The 19,647-nt window shown below is 47.2% G+C and overlaps 1 protein-coding gene across 7 annotated transcripts in view; it reads right to left on the reverse strand.

Annotated features, from left to right (window-relative positions):
* LOC112263903 (SUN domain-containing protein 1) overlaps window positions 1–19,647 on the reverse strand; it is a 53,601-nt gene that overhangs the window by 16,711 nt on the left and 17,243 nt on the right. For 5 of the 7 annotated variants that reach the window (XM_042316359.1, XM_042316354.1, XM_042316356.1 and 2 more), the window contains 7 exons: window positions 7,105–7,293; window positions 5,563–5,792; window positions 5,025–5,051; window positions 4,430–4,783; window positions 3,852–3,986; window positions 3,136–3,267; window positions 198–281 (listed from right to left, as the gene is read on the reverse strand). In XM_042316359.1, the coding sequence (XP_042172293.1) occupies window positions 198–281; window positions 3,136–3,267; window positions 3,852–3,986; window positions 4,430–4,783; window positions 5,025–5,051; window positions 5,563–5,792; window positions 7,105–7,220 (1,078 nt within the window). In that variant the 5' untranslated portion in view covers window positions 7,221–7,293. Of the gene's footprint in view, window positions 1–197; window positions 282–3,135; window positions 3,268–3,851; window positions 3,987–4,429; window positions 4,784–5,024; window positions 5,052–5,562; window positions 5,793–7,104; window positions 7,295–19,647 lie in introns of all 7 variants that reach the window. The other 2 variants (XM_042316358.1, XM_042316357.1) reach the window with 2 other exon arrangements.

Raw genomic sequence — 19,647 nt, forward strand, 5'->3', positions numbered from 1 at the left:
CGGCTGGCCACTGGCCCTAGTGGTTCATATAACCCCTGTGCACTGATCTGGAAATAGGTCACACATAGAATTAACTCTGGGTCAATCAGGGTGACAAAGTGGCCCCCTGGCACATATAGAGCACTTGAGAGGGAATTTGTGTGTGTGTGTGTGCGCATGCACATGGGTGTGTGTGTGTGAGCGTGTTGACTACTTACACAACGAGCCATTCAAAAAGTGGTGGTGTCCATCTCCCATCACGTGGTCTTTTACATTCATGCTCCCACAGTAACTGGAGTGAGCTGCAACACAACAAACTATTAATAATCATATTTACATAACAAAACATTTCATTCTGCAGGCGAGTGGCGACCAAGAGCGTGTGACGTATTGTATATTTGGACACACAAGAAAGAGAGGGTAAGAGGGAAATGTGTCACCAAGGGAACCAAAGTGGAAAAAAGACCATATGTTAACATAATAAAGTGGACCTGTATTAAACCAGAGATGGATGAAGAGAGAGACAGACAGAGAGGGAGAGAGTATAGGGGGAAAACAAAGATGAGAGACAGACAGAGAGGGAGAGAGTGTAGGGGGAAAACAAAGATGAGAGAGAGACAGAGAGGGAGAGAGTGTAGGGGGAAAACAAAGATGAGAGAGACAGAAACAAAGAGAGAGAGACAGAGAGAGAGGGGAAAACAAAGATGAGAGTGTGTAGGGGGAAAACAAAGGAGAGACAGACAGAGAGAAGGGGAAAACAAAGATGAGAGACAGACAGAGGGAGAGAGTAGGGGGGAAAACAGAGTGAGAGACAGGGGGAAAACAAAGATGAGAGACAGACAGAGAGGGAGAGAGTGTAGGGGGAAAACAAAGATGACAGACAGAGAGGGAGAGAGTGTAGAGGGGGGGAAAACAGAGATGAGAAAACAGACAGACAGAGGAGAGAGTGTAGGGGAAAACAAAGATGTAGTGTAGGGGGAAAACAAAGATGAGAGACAGACACATGAAGAACAAAGATGAGAAAACAAAGATGACAGACAGAGAGGGAGAGAGTATAGGGGGAAAACAGAGATGAGAGACAGACAGAGAGAGAGAGAAAGTGTAGTGGGAAAACAAAGATGAGACATGCAGAGAGGGAGAGAGTGTAGGGGGAAAACAAAGATGAGACATGCAAGAGAGGTGGTACAGGAGTTCTGTCTCTGTCTCTTTAAGAGGTATGGAGGACCGTTCCAGTGATGAGCATACAGCCGTGGCCAAAAGTTTTGAGAATGACAAAAATATTAATTTCCACAAAGTTTGCTGCTTCAGTGTCTTTAGATATTTCTGTCAGATGTTACTATGGAATACTGAAGTATAATTACAAGCATTTCATAAGTGTCAACGGCTTTTATTGACAATAACCTGAAGTTGATGCAAGGAGTCAATATTTGCAGTGTTGACCCTTCTCTTTCAAGACCTCTGCAATCCGCCCTGGCATGCTGTCAATTAACTTCTGGGCCACATCCTGACTGATGGCAGCCCATTCTTGCATAATCAATGCTTGGAGTTTGTCAGAATATGTGGGGTTTTGTTAGTCCACCCGCCTCTTGAGGATTGCCCACAAGTGCTCAATAGGATTAAGGTCTGGGGAGTTTCCTGGCAATGGACCCAAAATATCAATGTTTTGTTCCCCCGAGCCACTTAACTATCACTTTTGCCTTATGGCAAGGTGCTCCATCATGCTGGAAAAGGCATTGGTCGTCACCAAATTGTTCCTGGACGGTTGGGAGAAGTTGCTCTCGGAGGATGTGTTTTGGTACCATTCTTTATTCATGACTGTGTTCGTAGGCAAAATTGTGAGTGAGCCCACTCCCTTGGCTGAGAAGCAACCCCAAACATGAATGGTCTCAGGATGCTTTACTGTTGGCATGACACAGGACGGATGGTAGCGCTCACCTTGTCTTCTCCGGACAAGCTTTTTTCCAGATGCCCCAAACAATCGGAAAGGGAATTCAGAGAAAATGACTTTACCCCAGTCCTCAGCAGTACAATCCCTGTACCTTTTGCAGAATATCAGTCGGTCCCTGAAGTTTTTCCTGGAGAGAAGTGGCTTCTTTGCTGCCCTTCTTGACATCAGGCCATCCTCCAAAAGTCTTCTCCTCACTGTGCATGCCGATGCACTCACACCTGCCTGCTGCCATTCCTGAGCAAGCTCTGTAGTGGTGGTGCCCCGATCCCGCAGCTGACAACTTTAGGAGACGGTCCTGGCACTTGCTGGACTTTCTTGGGCGCCCTGAAGCCTTCTTCACAACAATTGAACCGCTCTCCTTCAAGTTCTTTATGAGCCGATAAATGGTTGATTTAGGTGCAATGTAACTGGCAGCAATATTCTTGCCTGTGAAGCCCTTTTTATGCAAAGCAATGATGACAGCACGTGTTTCCTTGCAGGCAACCATGCTTGACAGAGGATGAAGAATGATTCCAAGCACCAGCTTTTGAAGCTTCCAGTCTGTTACTCGAACTCAATCAGCATGACAGAGTGATCTCCAGCCTTGTCCTCGTCAACACTCACACCTGTGTTAACAAGAGAATCACTGACATGTCAGCTGGTCCTTTTGTGGCAGTGCTGACATGCAGTGGAAATGTTTTTGGGGGATTTAGTTCATTTGCATGGTAAAGAGGGACTTTGCAATTAATTGCAATTCCTCTGATCACTCTTCATAACATTCTGGAGTATATGCAAATTGCCATCATACAAACTGAGGCAGCAGACTTTGTGAAAATTAAAATGTGTGTCATTCTCAAAACTTTTGGCCACGACTGAACAGAGGTAGATGGACAGAGCTGGAGAGAGGCTCTGAAGACTGAAATAGAGTTATCTGTGGTGAAACTACACAGTAGAAAACAGCATCTGTACATACCGTGGAGAGAAGCTTTCCTCTACATTATAATCCACCAAACCATTACTATACATGCACAGTTAACCTTATGCCCAGCCTTCACAGATATGTTTTCACAGACATAGAAATGCAAAGACCAAGAGCTTGAGAAAGAAGTCATGTCGGCGGACAGCGGAAATAGAGGGCTGAAAAAAAAAGAGGTCACTAAGGTCAGTGTTGATGATCGATGACCTTTGACCCATGCCTCCTGACCTCAGCTCGGCGGTGGGTCAGGTACCTTTGCCTTCGTAGCCGTTGGCCCTGTAGCCCATCATCCTGTGGAGAGTGGTCTGCTTAAAGAGCCAAGAGACACGGGACGCGCTGGAGGAGACAGCCCATCTGGCCCTGTCTAAGAGGGACGCCAGGACACCTAGTGACACAACCATATCACACATCAAAGGTCAGATCAGATAATCTGTCTGTTAAACCCCCGTACCCATTCCAGCCCGGGACCAGATCAGTATTTTGCTTTATTTAGCCGACAACTCAGACTATAATTTTGTGTTTTTGCTTCATTTAAACAACTCATCTGACTAATGTTAAGGCCCATACAGATCTGGGACCAGGCTATTCCATTTCCACCTCGAACGTCACAGTTTTGAGGCTGGGAAGAGACAGGAGTGGAAATGCCTTTGAATCTTAAGAATATATATTTTTATAGCACCATTACGATTAACTGGAGTCCAGTCCCTTGAGACTATCAGGTTGAACAGCTTGGAATAAATCAAACCACGAAAGACAGTAAAAAAAAAAAAGGAGAGAGAGATGGGTGTGAAGGGAAGTAGTATAAGGGGGAATTCAGTGAGGTGAAATCTGCAGACAGAAATACAATGAATAGAGCTGATATGATGCCCAATTCTGCACCACATCTGTTCGACATAATGCATTTCTACATGAACATTTTGTAAAGTTGCGCCACTCTGAACAGACCCCAGTAGTAAGTATCTCGTATACCTTTGCCTGAGTGGCTCCTGGCTCTTGTGCCCAGCCACAGAACATTCTGGAAGAGCAGTGTCATCAGGGACACTATGGGGGTCAGGGCTCGTCTGCTGTAGTGGACACACGTGTTAGAGACTGACACAAGGAGACCTAGACAGAGAAAGGACGGCAGGTTAGTTAACTTAGCCAGACATATAAAAGGTGGAGAAATGGGTCCTTCTCCTAAGTGGAAGCCCACGTAGCGTCAGCACTAACAAGCAAACAGAAACAAGAGAAACACACAAGAACTGGCTGGATGACTGATCATTTTAACTTATTTTGGGCATTCTGGGCTTTTAAAGTGGTCTTCTAACGGGACTCAGACAGGTTGGTAACCATCAAACAGAAAGAACCTCCTGTTTACCTTGTTCCTAGGAGAGGAACAGTGGGTCATGTTCATTAGGGAATGCAACAGAAAGCATTTTGCAATAGAAAATGTAATGAGCGTCCAGGTTGTCCCTCCATGTTCAGTCGGTTTTCTTCCATTTGGTGCCTAATGAACACAACCCTGTTGCACTCCCCAGTCAGTTGTGCACACTAGGTACGGTTCTCACCTGTCTTGCTCCTCTGACTCTTGACCGTGCTGTATAAACTGGAGGATGAGGCTGATGATGAGATGGCGGCAGCAGCTACTGCAGCAGAGGCAGCCTGAGACGAGGAAGAGGAGAAGGTGGCGGCAGCTGCAGAGGCAGCCTGAGACGAGGAAGAGGAGGAGGTGGCGGCAGCTGCTGCAGCAGAGGCAGCCTGAGACGAGGAAGAGGAGTATGTGGAGAGAGCTTCTTTCCTCTCAGAGTGTATGGAACAGTCTTTACACATGTAACCGTTGGCGACCATGGCGTGGCTGTGCGACACAGTGTTGACGCCGCCGTTCGCACCCGTTGAGCTGTGGTCCGTCCTTGAACTCCTCCCTGGGGGAAACACACACAAGAGGAACATGTTTAAGTACAACTCGGACTAGAAAACACTTTCTTCAGATATTTCTCATCAGTCCATTTATATGGTCTCAAAATATCATTATTTTGCACATCAGAGCTCTAGCCTTAACGCCTGTGTTTACTTCCTGGAAAAGTGTTGTGATGATGCGTAGTAAAAGATCGCTACCAGGGTGAATGCTCAGAAATATCATTAGAATGAATGGTGAAGTCTCACCTTTCAGACTGGTATCCTGATCTGAACCTAGAGGAAATAAAGCATTATCAAATCATCCAAGCCAGCGGGAGATCATTGAATAGTTATTCATTCATTGTATTGGGTCACACGGGTAATAACACAGCTAATCTCTGGAAAAACACATCAAAGGGATTCAATGGAGAGATTATACAATCAGCCTGCCCCGTCTCTCCCCTGCTAATCCCACAAACCATTCATCAGTCCTGCCTTACATATCAGATAGACACGCAAACACCAAACTAATTCAAATGAGCATGCTAGCTAGTTAGCTTAAACTGCTACCGTCCTAGTCTTATATTCTAATGCGGTTGACTGGTCCTAGACCTGTGCTTTAGCCATTGTATGACAGACTGTCTGACCATACTTGTCATGTCAAGCCAACGATAGTCGGAGGAGTTGGCTAATGCACATACCGTACAGGTCTGGGACCAGAATAGAGCTGATGTATCCTCTCTATCAAATGTAACCCTTCCTCTGATCGTATGACCCATGCCCTGCCCTTTCCTCTTGGACTGACCCCAGTAGCCGTCTGTGGTAGTAGTGGTGGTGGATCGTTGGCGGAGGCTGGACTGGTCCAGGATGGAGGATAGCAGGGAGGCATCGCTGGCAGTGGTGCAGCCCGTAGAGGGAGTGTTGGTAGTGGAGAAGGAGAGGGTCTTGCGTGGTGTCTGGTTCAGGGACAGGGACTGGTTCAGGGACAGGGAGCTGGAGGCAGACTGCTGCTGATGCTTTCTGCTCCTCACCATCCTGAGAGACAGGAGAGAGATTGATATCAATCAGTCAGTGTGTGCATCTGCCTCCAGCTGCCCGTGTGTATCTGCCTCCAGCTGTGTGTACATATTTCATGTTAATATAAGGCTAATATTTCTAACTTTTGTGTCTGCATGAGTGCGTTTGTGTGTGTCGATTGACTCCCTTCCCCTGTGTAGTCTGACCGTGACTCTCTCTGACTGGACCCTGTGTAGTCTGACCGTGACTCTCTCTGACTGGACCCTGTGTAGTCTGACCGTGACTCTCTCTGACTGGACCCTGTGTAGTCTGACCGTGACTCTCTCTGACTGGACCCTGTGTAGTCTGACCAGTGACTCCTCTGACTGGACCCTGTGTAGTCTGACCGTGACTCTCTGACTGGACCCTGTGTAGTCTGACCGTGACTCTCTGACTGGACCCTGTGTAGTCTGACCGTGACTCTCTCTGACTGGACCCTGAGACCTGACTCTCTCTGACTGGACCAGGAGATGACTCTCTGACTGGACCCTGTGGAGTCTTACCATGACTCTCTCTGACTGGACCCTGTGTAGTCTGACCATGACTCTCTGACTGAAAAAACCTGACTGGACCCTGTGGTCTTACCATGACTCTCTCTGACTGGACCCTGTGTACAGAACCGTGACTCTCTCTGACTGGACCCTGTGTAGTCTGACCGATGACTCTCTGACTGGACCCTGAGGGATGGACCGTGACTCTCTCTGACTGGACCCTGTGTAGTCTGACCGTGACTCTCTCTGACTGGACCCTGTGTAGTCTGACCGTGACTCTCTGACTGGACCCTGTGTAGTCTGACCGTGACTCTCTGACTGGACCCTGTGTAGTCTGACCGTGACTCTCTGACTGGACCCTGTGTAGTCTGACCATGACTCTCTGACTGGACCCTGTGTAGTCTGACCGTGACTCTCTCTGACTGGACCCTGTGTAGTCTGACCGTGACTCTCTGACTGGACCCTGAGAGGGATGGACAGAACTGAGGGACTCTCTGGACTGTGAGACTGGACCCTGTGTGACTCTGGACTGACTGGACCCTGTGTAGTCTGACCGTGACTCTCTGACTGGACCCTGTGTAGTCTGACCGTGACTCTCTCTGACTGGACCCTGTGTAGTCTGACCGTGACTCTCTCTGACTGGACCCTGTGTAGTCTGACCGTGACTCTCTGACTGGACCCTGTGTACTCTTACCATGACTCTCTCTGACTGGACCCTGTGTAGTCTGACCGTGACTCTCTCTGACTGGACCCTGTGTAGTCTGACCGTGACTCTCTGACTGGACCCTGTGTACTCTTACCATGACTCTCTCTGACTGGACCCTCCGCTGCTGTGGCTCTGGGAGGAGAAGTCAGCCAGGCTGTTGTTGCCATAGAGACCGCCAGTGGTCTGCAGACGCAGGCTCCGCCGAGACATCCTGGGCGAGTTGAACACGGGAGCGATCTGATGCACCTTCTCAAACTCTAGGGCCACAGTCGAGTAGCTGGAGAAAGAAGGACAGAAAAGAGGAAAGAGGACAGAAAGAGAGGGAGAGGGGAGAAAGAGATGACAGAGAAAGAGGGATGGACAGAAAGAGAGATGGCAGGATGGACAGAAAAGAGGGAGAAAGAGAGGAGATGGAAGAGAGGGATGGATAGAGGGGAGATGGCAAAGAGGGAAAGAGGAAAGAGAGATGGACAAAGAAGAGAGGATGGACAGAGAGGGGATGGAAGAAATGATAGAGGGATGGATAGAAAGAGAGGGATGGATAGAAAAAATGAGATGGATAGAAAGAGAGGGATGGACAGAAAGAGAGGGATGGACAGAAAGAGAGGGGTGGATAGAAAGAGAGGGATGGACAGAAAGAGAGGGGTGGACAGAAAGAGAGGGATGGATAGAAACAGAGGGATGGACAGAAAGAGAGGGATGGACAGAAAGAGAGGGATGGATAGAAAGAGAGGGATGGACAGAAACAGAGGGATGGATAGAAACAGAGGGGGAGGAGGAAAGGAGAGAAGTGTGGTGAATTTAGGTACTGTATGACTCAGTCACAGTGCCTGGGCTTCTTATCACTTGCTGTAGGCCTATCAGAGGCCTTGGTCTGAATCAGACCAGCACTTCTGTGGTTTCAGCTTACCTCAACATTAAATCAACAACCCTCTCCCACTGAGTCAGTCAGGGCCAGTATTCATAACAGTACACTTATTCATTATCACCTAAAAGGGTAAACTGATCCCAGATCAGCACTCCTACTCTAAGAGCTTTATTAATGCAGGCCCAGGGATTAGTTAACATAACATGATTAATACGGACATTCCCAACTTCCTCCCATCCACTGTCTGTATCTTAGTCACACATATAAACTAGAGAGAGACACGTTGTTTTGTAAACAGCAACACAGCATTGGGACAGCTGTAACAGCTCAGTAGGGAGAGAATGTTACCACAGGAACTGTTCCTAGAGCTGAACACTGGGCACTCAGTTAATGACTCACCCAATAAACACAAGGAAAGAATACAAATGGAGGAAGAACGAGGACTGCGTGTGAAAAAGAGAGAGGCCCAGACAGATACAGTATATAATAGAATGAATAAGGACACCATATACCAGTCCTGTGTGGCTTAGTTGGTAGAACATGGTGCTTGCAACACCAGGGTTGTGGGTTCATATCCCACAGAGGACCCATATGAAAAGGGAACACTTAAACACAATGTAACTCCAAGTCTATCACACTTCTGTGAAATCAAACTGTACACTTAGGAAGCAACACTGATTGACAATAAATTTCACATGCTGTTGTGCAAATGGAATAGACAACAGGTGGAAATTATAGGCAATTAGCAAGACACCCCCAATAAAGGAGTGGTTCTGCAGGTGGTGACTACAGACCACTTCTCAGTTCCTATGCTTCCTGGCTGATGTTTTGGTCACTTTTGAATGCTGGCGGTCCTTTCACTCTAGTGGTAGCATGAGACAGAGTCTACAACCCACACAAGTGGCTCAGGTAGTGCAGCTCATCCAGGATGGCACATCAATGCGAAATGTGGCAAGAAGGTTTGCTGTGTCTGTCAGCGTAGTGTCCAGAGCATGGAGGAGCTACCAGGAGACAGGCCAGTACATCAGGAGACGTGGAGGAGGCCCGTAGGAGGGCAACAACCCAGCAGCAGGACCGCTACCTCCGCCTTTGTGCAAGGAGGAGCAGGAGGAGCACTGCCAGAGCCCTGCAAAATGACCTCCAGCAGGCCACAAATGTGCATGTGTCTGCTCAAACAGTCAGAAACAGACTCCATGAGGGTGGTATGAGGGCCTGATGTCCACAGGTGGGGGTTGTGCTTACAGCCCAACACCATGCAGGACGTTTGGCAGTTGCCAGAGAACAGCAAGATTAGCAAATTTGCCACTGGCGCCCTGTGCTCTTCACAGATGAAAGCAGGTTCACACTGAGCACGTGACATGACAGACGTGACAGAGTCTGGAGACGCCGTGGAGAATGTTCTGCTGCCTGCAACATCCTCCAGCATGACCGGTTTGGCGGTGGGTCAGTCATGGTGTGGGGTGGCATTTCTTTGGGGGGGGCCGCACAGCCCTCCATGTGCTCGCCAGAGGTAGCCCGACTGCCATTAGGTACCGAGATGAGATCCTTAGACCCCTTGTGAGACCATATGCTGGTGCGGTTGGCCCTGGGTTCCTCCTAATGCAAGACAATGCTAGACCTCATGTGGCTGGAGTGTGTGAGCAGTTCCTGCAAGAGGAAGGCATTGATGCTATGGACTGGCCCGCCTGTTCAACAGACCTGTATCCAATTGAGCACATCTTGGACATCATGTCTCGCTCCATCCACCAACGCCACGTTGCACCACAGACTGTCCAGGAGTTGGCAGATGCTTTAGTCCAGGTCTGGGAGGAGATCCCTCAGGAGACCATCCGCCACCTCATCAGGAGCATGCCCAGGCGTTGTAGGGAGGTCATACACACTACTGAGCCTCATTTTGACTTGTTTTAAGGACATTACATCAAAGTTGGATCAGCCTGTAGTGTGGTTTTCCACTTTAATTTTGAGTGTGACTCCAAATCCAGACCTCCATGGGTTGATACATTTGATTTCCATTGATAATTTTTGTGTGATTTTGTTGTCAGCACATTCAACTATGTAAAGAAAAAAGTATTTTATGAGAATATTTCATTCATTCAGATCTAGGATGTGTTATTTTAGTGTTCCCTTTATTTTTTTGAGCAGTGTATTAACATTTTGGACAAGTTCATGTACAGTTGAAGTCAGAAGTTTACATACACTTAGGTTGGAGTCATTAAAAGTAGTTTTTCAACCACTCCACAAATTTCTTGTTAACTTCTTATGGCTGCAGGGGCAGTATTGAGTAGCTTGGATGAAAGGTGCCCAGAGGTGCCCAGAGTAAACGGCCTGCTCCTCAGTCCCAGTTGCTAATATATGCATATTATTATTAGTATTGGATAGAAAACACTATGAAGTTTCTGAAAGTGTTTGAATGATGTATGTGAGTATAGTAACCGAAATGTTGCAAGATCGAATCCCCGAGCTGACAAGGTACAAATCTGTCGTTCTGCCCCTGAACAAGGCAGTTAACCCACTGTTCCTAGGCTGTCATTGAATAGTTAAATAAAAGGTCAAATAAAAAAATTAAACATGTTGTGGTGTGCTTTGCTGCAGGAGGGACTGGTGCCCTTCACAAAATAGATGGCATCATGAGGCTGGAAAATTATGTGGATATATTGAAGCAACATCTCATGACATCAGTCAGGAAGTTAAAGCTTTGTCGCAAATGGGTCTTCCAAATGGACAATTAAACCCCAAGCATACTTCCAAAGTTGTGGCAAAATGGACAACAAAGTCAGGGTATTGGAGTGGCCATCTCAAAGCCCTGACCTCAATCCTATAGAGAATTTGTGGACAGAACTGAAAAAGCGTGTGAGCAAGGAGGCCTACAAACCTGACTCAGTTACACCAGCTCTGTCAGGAGGAATGGGCCAAAATTCACCCAACTTGTTGTGGAAAGCTACCTGAAACATTTGACCCAAGTTAAACAATTGAGTGTAGGTAAACTTCTGAAACACGTGGTGTTATGAAAGAAATAAAATGAAATAAATCTCTCTTCTATTATTCTGACATTTCACATTCTTAAAATAAAGTGGTGATCCTAACTGACTGACCTAAGACAGGGAATTTTTACTTGGATTAAGGAATTGTGAAAAACTGAGTTTAAATATATTTGGCTAAGGTGTGTATGTAAACTTACGACTTCAACTGTAAATGTAAAAAAATATACCAGTTTGAGCCAGTAAGGTGTGGAGTGGAGACGGAATGTAAATATTGTGAATATAGAATTGGACATTTCTGCAGCGGAAGCTAGAAACTCTCTCTCTGACTCACACATACCAGACCACACCCCCTGGCTGAGGATGCAGGCAGACCAAGACCAGCGCCAACATTCCATCAGAGAACATCTAAATCATTATTGCCACATTGGCTCTAAGAAACAGATCCTTTCAGAGTCTTGTCTATTGCTTGTGTGCACACACGCACACACGCACACACACACACACACGCACGCACAAAGGTACTAACAATCATGATTTGATGTTAAACACACAGCAGTAGGGTAATATTATCCTACAGTAGGTTGGGTCTCCTCTCCTTTGTATGCCAGTCATCTAAATCCCCCTGACAGACAAGCAGGTCAGTTGAGGAGGAGAAAAGCATCTTAGCTGACTGACTGTGTTCAAGATCTTCCCTTCCTGTAATGGAAATGGGAGGCGGGAACAAAATGTAAGCACAAACACATGGTTTCATTCAATGTTAAAACCACTACATTCTGAACAACAACAACATGTGGCAGCCATTTAAAACAATGCAACACAGAAGGAGGAACAGGGGGTGGGTCCCACACACAGCCAGGCTGTTCTCAGATGCCACTCCTTCTCTAAAGGCCCCCAACATATAAACAGGGGCTCTGGCTGTAGAGGCCTCCTCTATCAGTCAATCCCCAGGCCTGTGTGTGTTGTGTCCTCCTGGCCCTAAGACATCAGGATTACACCATCCCATCCAGAGCCAATTATGGGCTTTGCTTTCCTCCTCCTGCCTGCTGCTCTACCTGGCTCTCCTACACACCTCTCAATGTGACTGTGTTCTCTTCCACAGAGTGTGTGCGCCCACTACAGATCATGCTAGAGGCCACACCAGGTTGGATGGGATATTAGCAGAGTTGTCTATGTTGTTACCTCACACACAATGTTAAAGGCCTAGTGCAGTCAAACATTTGATTTACTTATGTTTTATATACTGTATAGGAGGTTGGAATAATACTGTGAAATTATAATAATGCCCTTTTAGTATAGGAGCTGTTTGAAAAGACTGCCTGAAATTTCAGCCTGTTTTGGTGGGATGGAGCTTTGGAATGCCTGATGACATCACCTGGCGGAAAATGTGTTAATAGACCAATAAGAAAAGTGTTCCAAACCTCTCTGCCAATAAACAGCTAGTTGCTAAGAAGCAATATTTGTTTATTTTTCTGGCCATTCTAATTGAAAACAATCACAGTAAGATAATTATTTGTTCCCCAGAAATTATTTATTATTGAGATGAAAACGGCTGCATTGGACCTTTAAGAATACCCTGTTCCCCTGTTCTCCCTAACCCCAACATCCTAATACCCTGTTGCCCCTGTTCCCCCCAACCCCAACATCCTAATACCCTGTTTCCCCCAACCCCAACATCCTAATACCCTGTTCCCCCCCCCAACATCCTAATACCCCCCAACCCCAACATCCTAATTCCCTGTTCCCCCTAACTCCCAAACATCCTAATACCCTGTTTCTCCCAGTGTCCCTGTCTCCCCCCCCAACATCCCTGTTCCCCAGTGTCCCTGTTCCCCAAACATCCTGTCCCTGTTCTCCTGTCTACCCCCCATCCTGTACCCCTGTTCCCCAGTGTCCCTGTTCCCCAGTGTCCCTGTTCCCCAGTGTCCCTGTTCCCCTGTTCCCCACTCCATGTGATGTGGTATGTCTCCCGTCTACCCCCCAACATCCTAATACCCTGGCTAGGGGCAGTGTCTCCCGTCTACCCCCCAACATCCTAATACCCAGGCTAGGGGCGGTGTCTCCCGTCTACTCCCCAACATCCTAATACCCAGGCTAGGGTCGGTGTCTCCCGTCTAACCCCCAACATCCTAATACCCAGGCTAGGGACGGTGTCTCCCGTCTACCCCCAACCCCCAACATCCTAATACCCAGGCTAGGGGCGGTGTCTCCTGTCTACTCCCCAACATCCTAATACCCAGGCTAGGGGCGGTGTCTCCTGTCTACTCCCTAACATCCTAATACCCTGGCTAGGGGTGGTGTCTCCCTGTCAACCCCCAAATCCTAATACCCCCCAACATCCTAATACCCAGGCTAGGGGCGGTGTCTCCTGTCTAACCCCAACATCCTAATACCCTGGCTAGGGGCGGTGTCTCCTGTCTAACCCCAACATCCTAATACCCTGGCTAGGGGCGGTGTCTCCTGTCTAACCCCAACATCCTAATACCCAGGCTAGGGGCGGTGTCTCCCGTCTAACCCCCAACATCCTAATACCCAGGCTAGGGGCGGTGTCTCCTGTCTCTACCCCAACATCCTAATACCCTGGCTAGGGGCGGTGTCTCCTGTCTAACCCCAACATCCTAATACCCAGGCTAGGGGCGGTGTCTCCCGTCTAACCCCCAACATCCTAATACCCAGGCTAGGGGCGTTGTCTCCTGTCTACTCCCCAACATCCTAACACCCTGTGTGCCCCTGTCTCCTGTCTACTCCCCAACATCCTAATACCCTGGCTAGGGGCGGTGTCTCCTGTCTACCCCCCAACATCCTAATACCCAGGCTAGGGGTGGTGTCTCCTGTCTACATCCTAATACCCTGGCTAGGGTCTGTGTCAGGACAGTAGAGGGCCTCCACTATACTACCCTCCAGAACAACACACCAGACCCTCCACTATACTACCCTCCAGAACAACACACCAGACCCTCCACTATACTACCCTCCATACCAATCACAGACCCTCCACTACACGACCCTCCAGACCAATAACAGACCCTCCACTATACTACCCTCCAGACCAATAACAGACCCTCCACTATACTACCCTCCAGAACAGACCCTCCACTATACTACCCTCCAGAACAATCACACCAGACCCTGAACTATACTACCCTCCAGAACAATCACACCAGACCCTGCACTATACTACCCTCCAGAACAATCACACCAGACCCTCCACACTACCCTACTCACAGACCCTCCAGACCCTCCACTATACTACCCTCCAGACCCTCCACTATACTACCCTCCAGAACAATCACACCAGACCCTCCACTATACTACCCTAAGTCTAAATATTGCTGTTACATTGTACAACCTTCAATGTTGTCATAATTATGTACAATTCTGGCAAGTTAATTACGGTCTTTGTTAGGAATAAATGGACTTCACACAGTTCACAACGAGCCAGGCGGCCCAAACTGCTGCATAAACCCTGACTGCTTGCACGGAACGCAAGAGATGTGACACAATTTCCCTAGTTAAAAGCAATTCATGTTAGCAGGCAATATTAACTAAATATGCAGGTGTACAAATATATACTTGTGTATTGATTTTAAAGAAAGGCATTGATGTTTATGGTTTGGTACACATTGGTGCAACGCCAGTGATTTTTTCGCAAATGCGCTTGTTAAATCAACACCCTTTTGGCGAAGTAGGCTGTTATTTGATGAGAAATTAGCAGGCACCGCATTGATCATATGCAACGCAGGACATGCTAGATAACCTAGTAATACCATCAACCGTGTGTAGTTAACTAGTGATTATGTTAAGATTGATTGTTTTTTATAAGATAAGTTTAATGCTAGCTAGCAACTTACCTTGGCTTTTCTTGCTGCACTCACGTAACAGGTAGTCAGCCTGCCACGCAGAGTCCTCGTGCTATGTAAGGCAGGTGGTTAGAGCATTGGACTAGTAACCAGAAGGGTGCAAGATTGAATCCCCGAGCTGACAAGGTAAAAATCGGTCGTTCTCCCCCTGAACAAGGCAGTTAACCCACCTTTCCTAGGCCGTCATTGAAAATAAGAATGTGTTCTTAACTGACTTGCCTAGTTAAATACAAGGTTAAAAATAATAATAATAAACATTAAAAAAAAAAAAAAATCGGCCACAATCAGTGTTCAAAAATGCAGATTACCGATTATGAAAACATGAAATCGGCAATTCCGATTAATCGGTCGACCTCTAGACCAGACCCTCCATTATACTACCCCCAGAAAAATCACACACAGCAGAGCAGTTTCCTATACCAGGCCTCATTGTGTGTGTGTATGTGTCGACCCTAATGGTCTGCAGTCTCCAGCATTTCTGTTTTAATCTTTCCTTTCTAATTAGGCCAGGGACAGACTCAGACCTGGTACAATAGGTTAATGGACAGCCAATCAATGACATTATCAATCCATTAACCAGCAGTACAGTTGACTTCCAGAGCCAGATATGGATCTCCCTGTGATCGCCTGGGAGGAAACAGAATGAACAGCCCGTCTATAGCCGCTGGCCAGGGATATTGGTGCAGCACATCCTGGGCTCCGGCTTGGCAGAGGGCTCTTTTTACAAACCCTGCAGTGGTGAAACACCTGGATTGATACACAGACAGATACTCTGTAAATCCACACACAGACAAATCTCACACAACTTGTGGAAATAAGCACACACACACAAATAACACTCTAAACACTCGTTTAACAAATCTCACACACACACACACACACCTCCGCTATTGATTGAGCTTATTAAGACGTCAGCACATCACGTTGTCTTGCTTGCAAACCCCTACGTCAATTCGCTATAGGGCTCTGTATTGATCCATACGAGTTTCCCTGGACTAAACTGCCCCCACACCAGATATCAAAGTAGACTGGACACTGACCAAAAGCAGAGAGAGAAAACACTTCTCCTTCACTGTTCTCTTACACAACAACGGGAGCTTTGATGCCCAGTCCTCCCACACTCAGTGGGTACTGACAGTCCTCCCACACTCAGTGGGTACTGCCAGTTCTCCAATGGTGTACTAACGAACCAGAGAGAGATCAGATCACCCAGAGATTTAGTCTACATTGTACAACCACTGAGGTGTCTCAGGGGTAACCTACTAGCTTTCCTTTCATTTATTATATTATAGATGAGGACTTTATAATAATCATTGACCTGCAGGGAAAGTTCACTGAAATCCCTGTGTTCAAATTGAATAAATGTTTGCTGAATATAATCACATCATTTCCTGGGAGCAACTGCCAGATCCTCATTACCCTCATCTTAATCTAACCTCCCCTGTCAGATCCTCATCTTAATCTAACCTCCCCTGCCAGATCCTCATTACCCTCATCTTAATCTAACCTCCCCTGTCAGATCCTCATTACCCTCATCTTAATCTAACCTCCCCTGTCAGATTCTCATTACCCTCATCTTAATCTAACCTCCCCTGCCAGATCCTCATTACCCTCATCTTAATCTAACCTCCCCTGTCAGATTCTCATTACCCTCATCTTAATCTAACCTCCCCTGCCAGATTCTCATTACCCTCATATTAATATAACCTCCCCTGACAGATCCTCATTACCCTCATCATATTAATCTAACCTCCCCTGCCAGATCCTCATTACCTCAGATCATATTAATATAATCTAACCTCCCCTCAGATCCTCCTCATATTAATCTAATCCTCCCCTCAGATCCTCATTACCTTCATCATATTAATCTAACCTCCCCTGACAGATCCTCATTACCTTCATCATATTAATCTAACCTCCCCTGACAGATCCTCATTACCTTCATCATATTAATCTAACCTCCCCTGACAGATCCTCATTACCCTCATCATATTAATCTAACCTCCCCTGACAGATCCTCATTACCCTCATCATATTAATCTAACCTCCCCTGACAGATCCTCATTACCCTCATCATATTAATCTAACCTCCCCTGACAGATCCTCATTACCTTCATCATATTAATCTAACCTCCCCTGACAGATCCTCATTACCATCATCATATTAATCTGTCAACCTCATTACCCCCTCCCTGCCAGATCCTCATTACCATCATATTAATCTAACCTCCCCTGTCAGATCCTCATTACCATCATATTAATCTAACCTCCCCTGTCAGATCCTCATTACCCTCATATTAATCTATTCTCCCCTGTCAGATCCTCATCTTAATCTAACCTCCCCTGTCAGATCCTCATTACCATCATATTAATCTAACCTCCCCTGTCAGATCCTCATTACCCTCATATTAATCTAACCTCCCCTGTCAGATCCTCATTAACCTCATATTAATCTAACCTCCCCTGTCAGATCCTCATTACCCTCATATTAATCTAACCTCCCCTGTGAGATCCTCATTAACCTCATATTAATCTAACCTCCCCTGTCAGATCCTCATTACCATCATATTAATCTAACCTCCCCTGTCAGATCCTCATCTTAATCTAATCTCCCCTGACAGATCCTCATTACCCTCATCATATTAATCTAACCTCCCCTGACAGATCAAAGACAGTTGACACCACAGTCAGGGATCAGTGATACAGTCACACACACACCACAGTCAAGGAGCAGTGATACAGTCACACACACCACAGTCAGGGATCAGTGATACAGTCACACACACCACAGTCAGGGATCAGTGATACAGTCACACACACACCACAGTCAGGGATCAGTGATACAGTCACACACACACCACAGTCAGGGATCAGTGATACAGTCACACACACCACAGTCAGGGAGCAGTGATACAGTCACACACACCACAGTCAGGGAGCAGTGATACAGTCACACACACCACAGTCAGGGAGCAGTGATAGTCACACACAGTCAGGGAGCAGTGATACACCACAGTCAGGGAGCAGTGATACAGTCACACACACACCACAGTCAGGGAGCAGTGATACAGTCACACACACCACAGTCAGGGAGCAGTGATACAGTCACACACACCACAGTCAGGGAGCAGTGATACAGTCACACACACCACAGTCAGGGATCAGTGATACAGTCACACACACCACAGTCAGGGATCAGTGATACAGTCACACACACACACAGTCAGGGATCAGTGATACAGTCACACACACACCACAGTCAGGGATCAGTGATACAGTCACACACACACCACAGTCAGGGATCAGTGATACAGTCACACACACACCACAGTCAGGGATCAGTGATACAGTCACACACACACCACAGTCAGTGGGACCACAGTGAGGGATCAGTGATACAGTCACACACACACCACAGTCAGGGATCAGTGATACAGTCACACACACACACCACAGTCAGGGATCAGTGATACAGTCACACACACACCACAGTCAGGGATCAGTGATACAGTCACACACACCACAGTCAGGGATCAGTGATACAGTCACACACACCACAGTCAGGGATCAGTGATACAGTCACACACACCACAGTCAGGGATCAGTGATACAGTCACACACACACCACAGTCAGGGATCTGATACAGACTCAGGGATCAGTGATACACACACACCACAGTCAGCAGTGATACAGTCACACACACCACAGTCAGGGAGCAGTGATACAGTCACACACACACCCAGTCAGGGTCAGGAAAGATCATTACAGTTACAGTCAGTGACAGTCACACCACACAGTCAGGGATCAGTGATACAGTCACACACACCACAGTCAGGGATCAGTGATACAGTCCACACACACCACAGTCAGGGATCAGTGATACAGTCACACACACACCACAGTCAGGGATCAGTGGGTCACACCACAGTCAGGGATCAGTGATACAGTCACACACACACCACAGTCAGGGATCAGTGATACAGTCACACACACACCACAGTCAGGGATCAGTGATACAGTCACACACACACCACAGTCAGGGATCAGTGATACAGTCACACACACACCACAGTCAGGGATCAGTGATACAGTCACACACACAACACCACAGTCAGGGATCAGTGATACAAGTTCACCACACCACAGTCAAATCAGTGATAACCAGAAACACACCACAGTTGGATCAGTGATACAGTGAAACACACCACAGTCAGGGATCAGTGATACAGTCACACACACCACAGTCAGGGACAGTGATACAGTCATTCCCACCACAGTCAGGGATCAGTATCAAACAAGCTACAGTCCAGTACAGTCACACACAACAGTCAGGGATCAGTGGCTCAGACACACCACAGTCAGGGATCAGTGTACAGTCACACACACACCACAGTCAGGATCAGTGATACAGTCACATCACGGACTCACAGGAAGAAACACACCCAGTCAGGGATCAGGATACAGTCTTGCTCCCAGGCAGACACAGTCAGGGATCGCTTTACAGTCACACACACACACCACAGTCAGGGATCAGTGATACAGTCACACACACCACAGTCAGGGATCAGTGATACAGTCACACACACCACCACAGTCAGGGATCAGTGATACAGTCACACACACCACAGTCAGGGATCAGTGATACAGTCACACACACACCACAGTCAGGGATCAGTGATACAGTCACACACACACCCAGTCAGGGATCAGTGATACAGTCACACACACCACAGTCAGGGATCAGTGATCAGTCACCTACCACCAGTCAGGGATCAGTGATACAGTGCTTCAACACCACAGTCAGGGATCCAGTTCCCACAGCTAACAGTCAGGGATCAGTGATACAGTACCACACACACCACAGTCAGGGATCAGTGATCAGTCATGAAGTGCACCACAGTCAGGGTCAGTGACCAGTCACACCACACAC

The sequence above is a fragment of the Oncorhynchus tshawytscha genome, unplaced genomic scaffold, assembly GCF_018296145.1.
Source record: "Oncorhynchus tshawytscha isolate Ot180627B unplaced genomic scaffold, Otsh_v2.0 Un_contig_1758_pilon_pilon, whole genome shotgun sequence".
Taxonomy (NCBI): domain Eukaryota; kingdom Metazoa; phylum Chordata; class Actinopteri; order Salmoniformes; family Salmonidae; genus Oncorhynchus; species Oncorhynchus tshawytscha.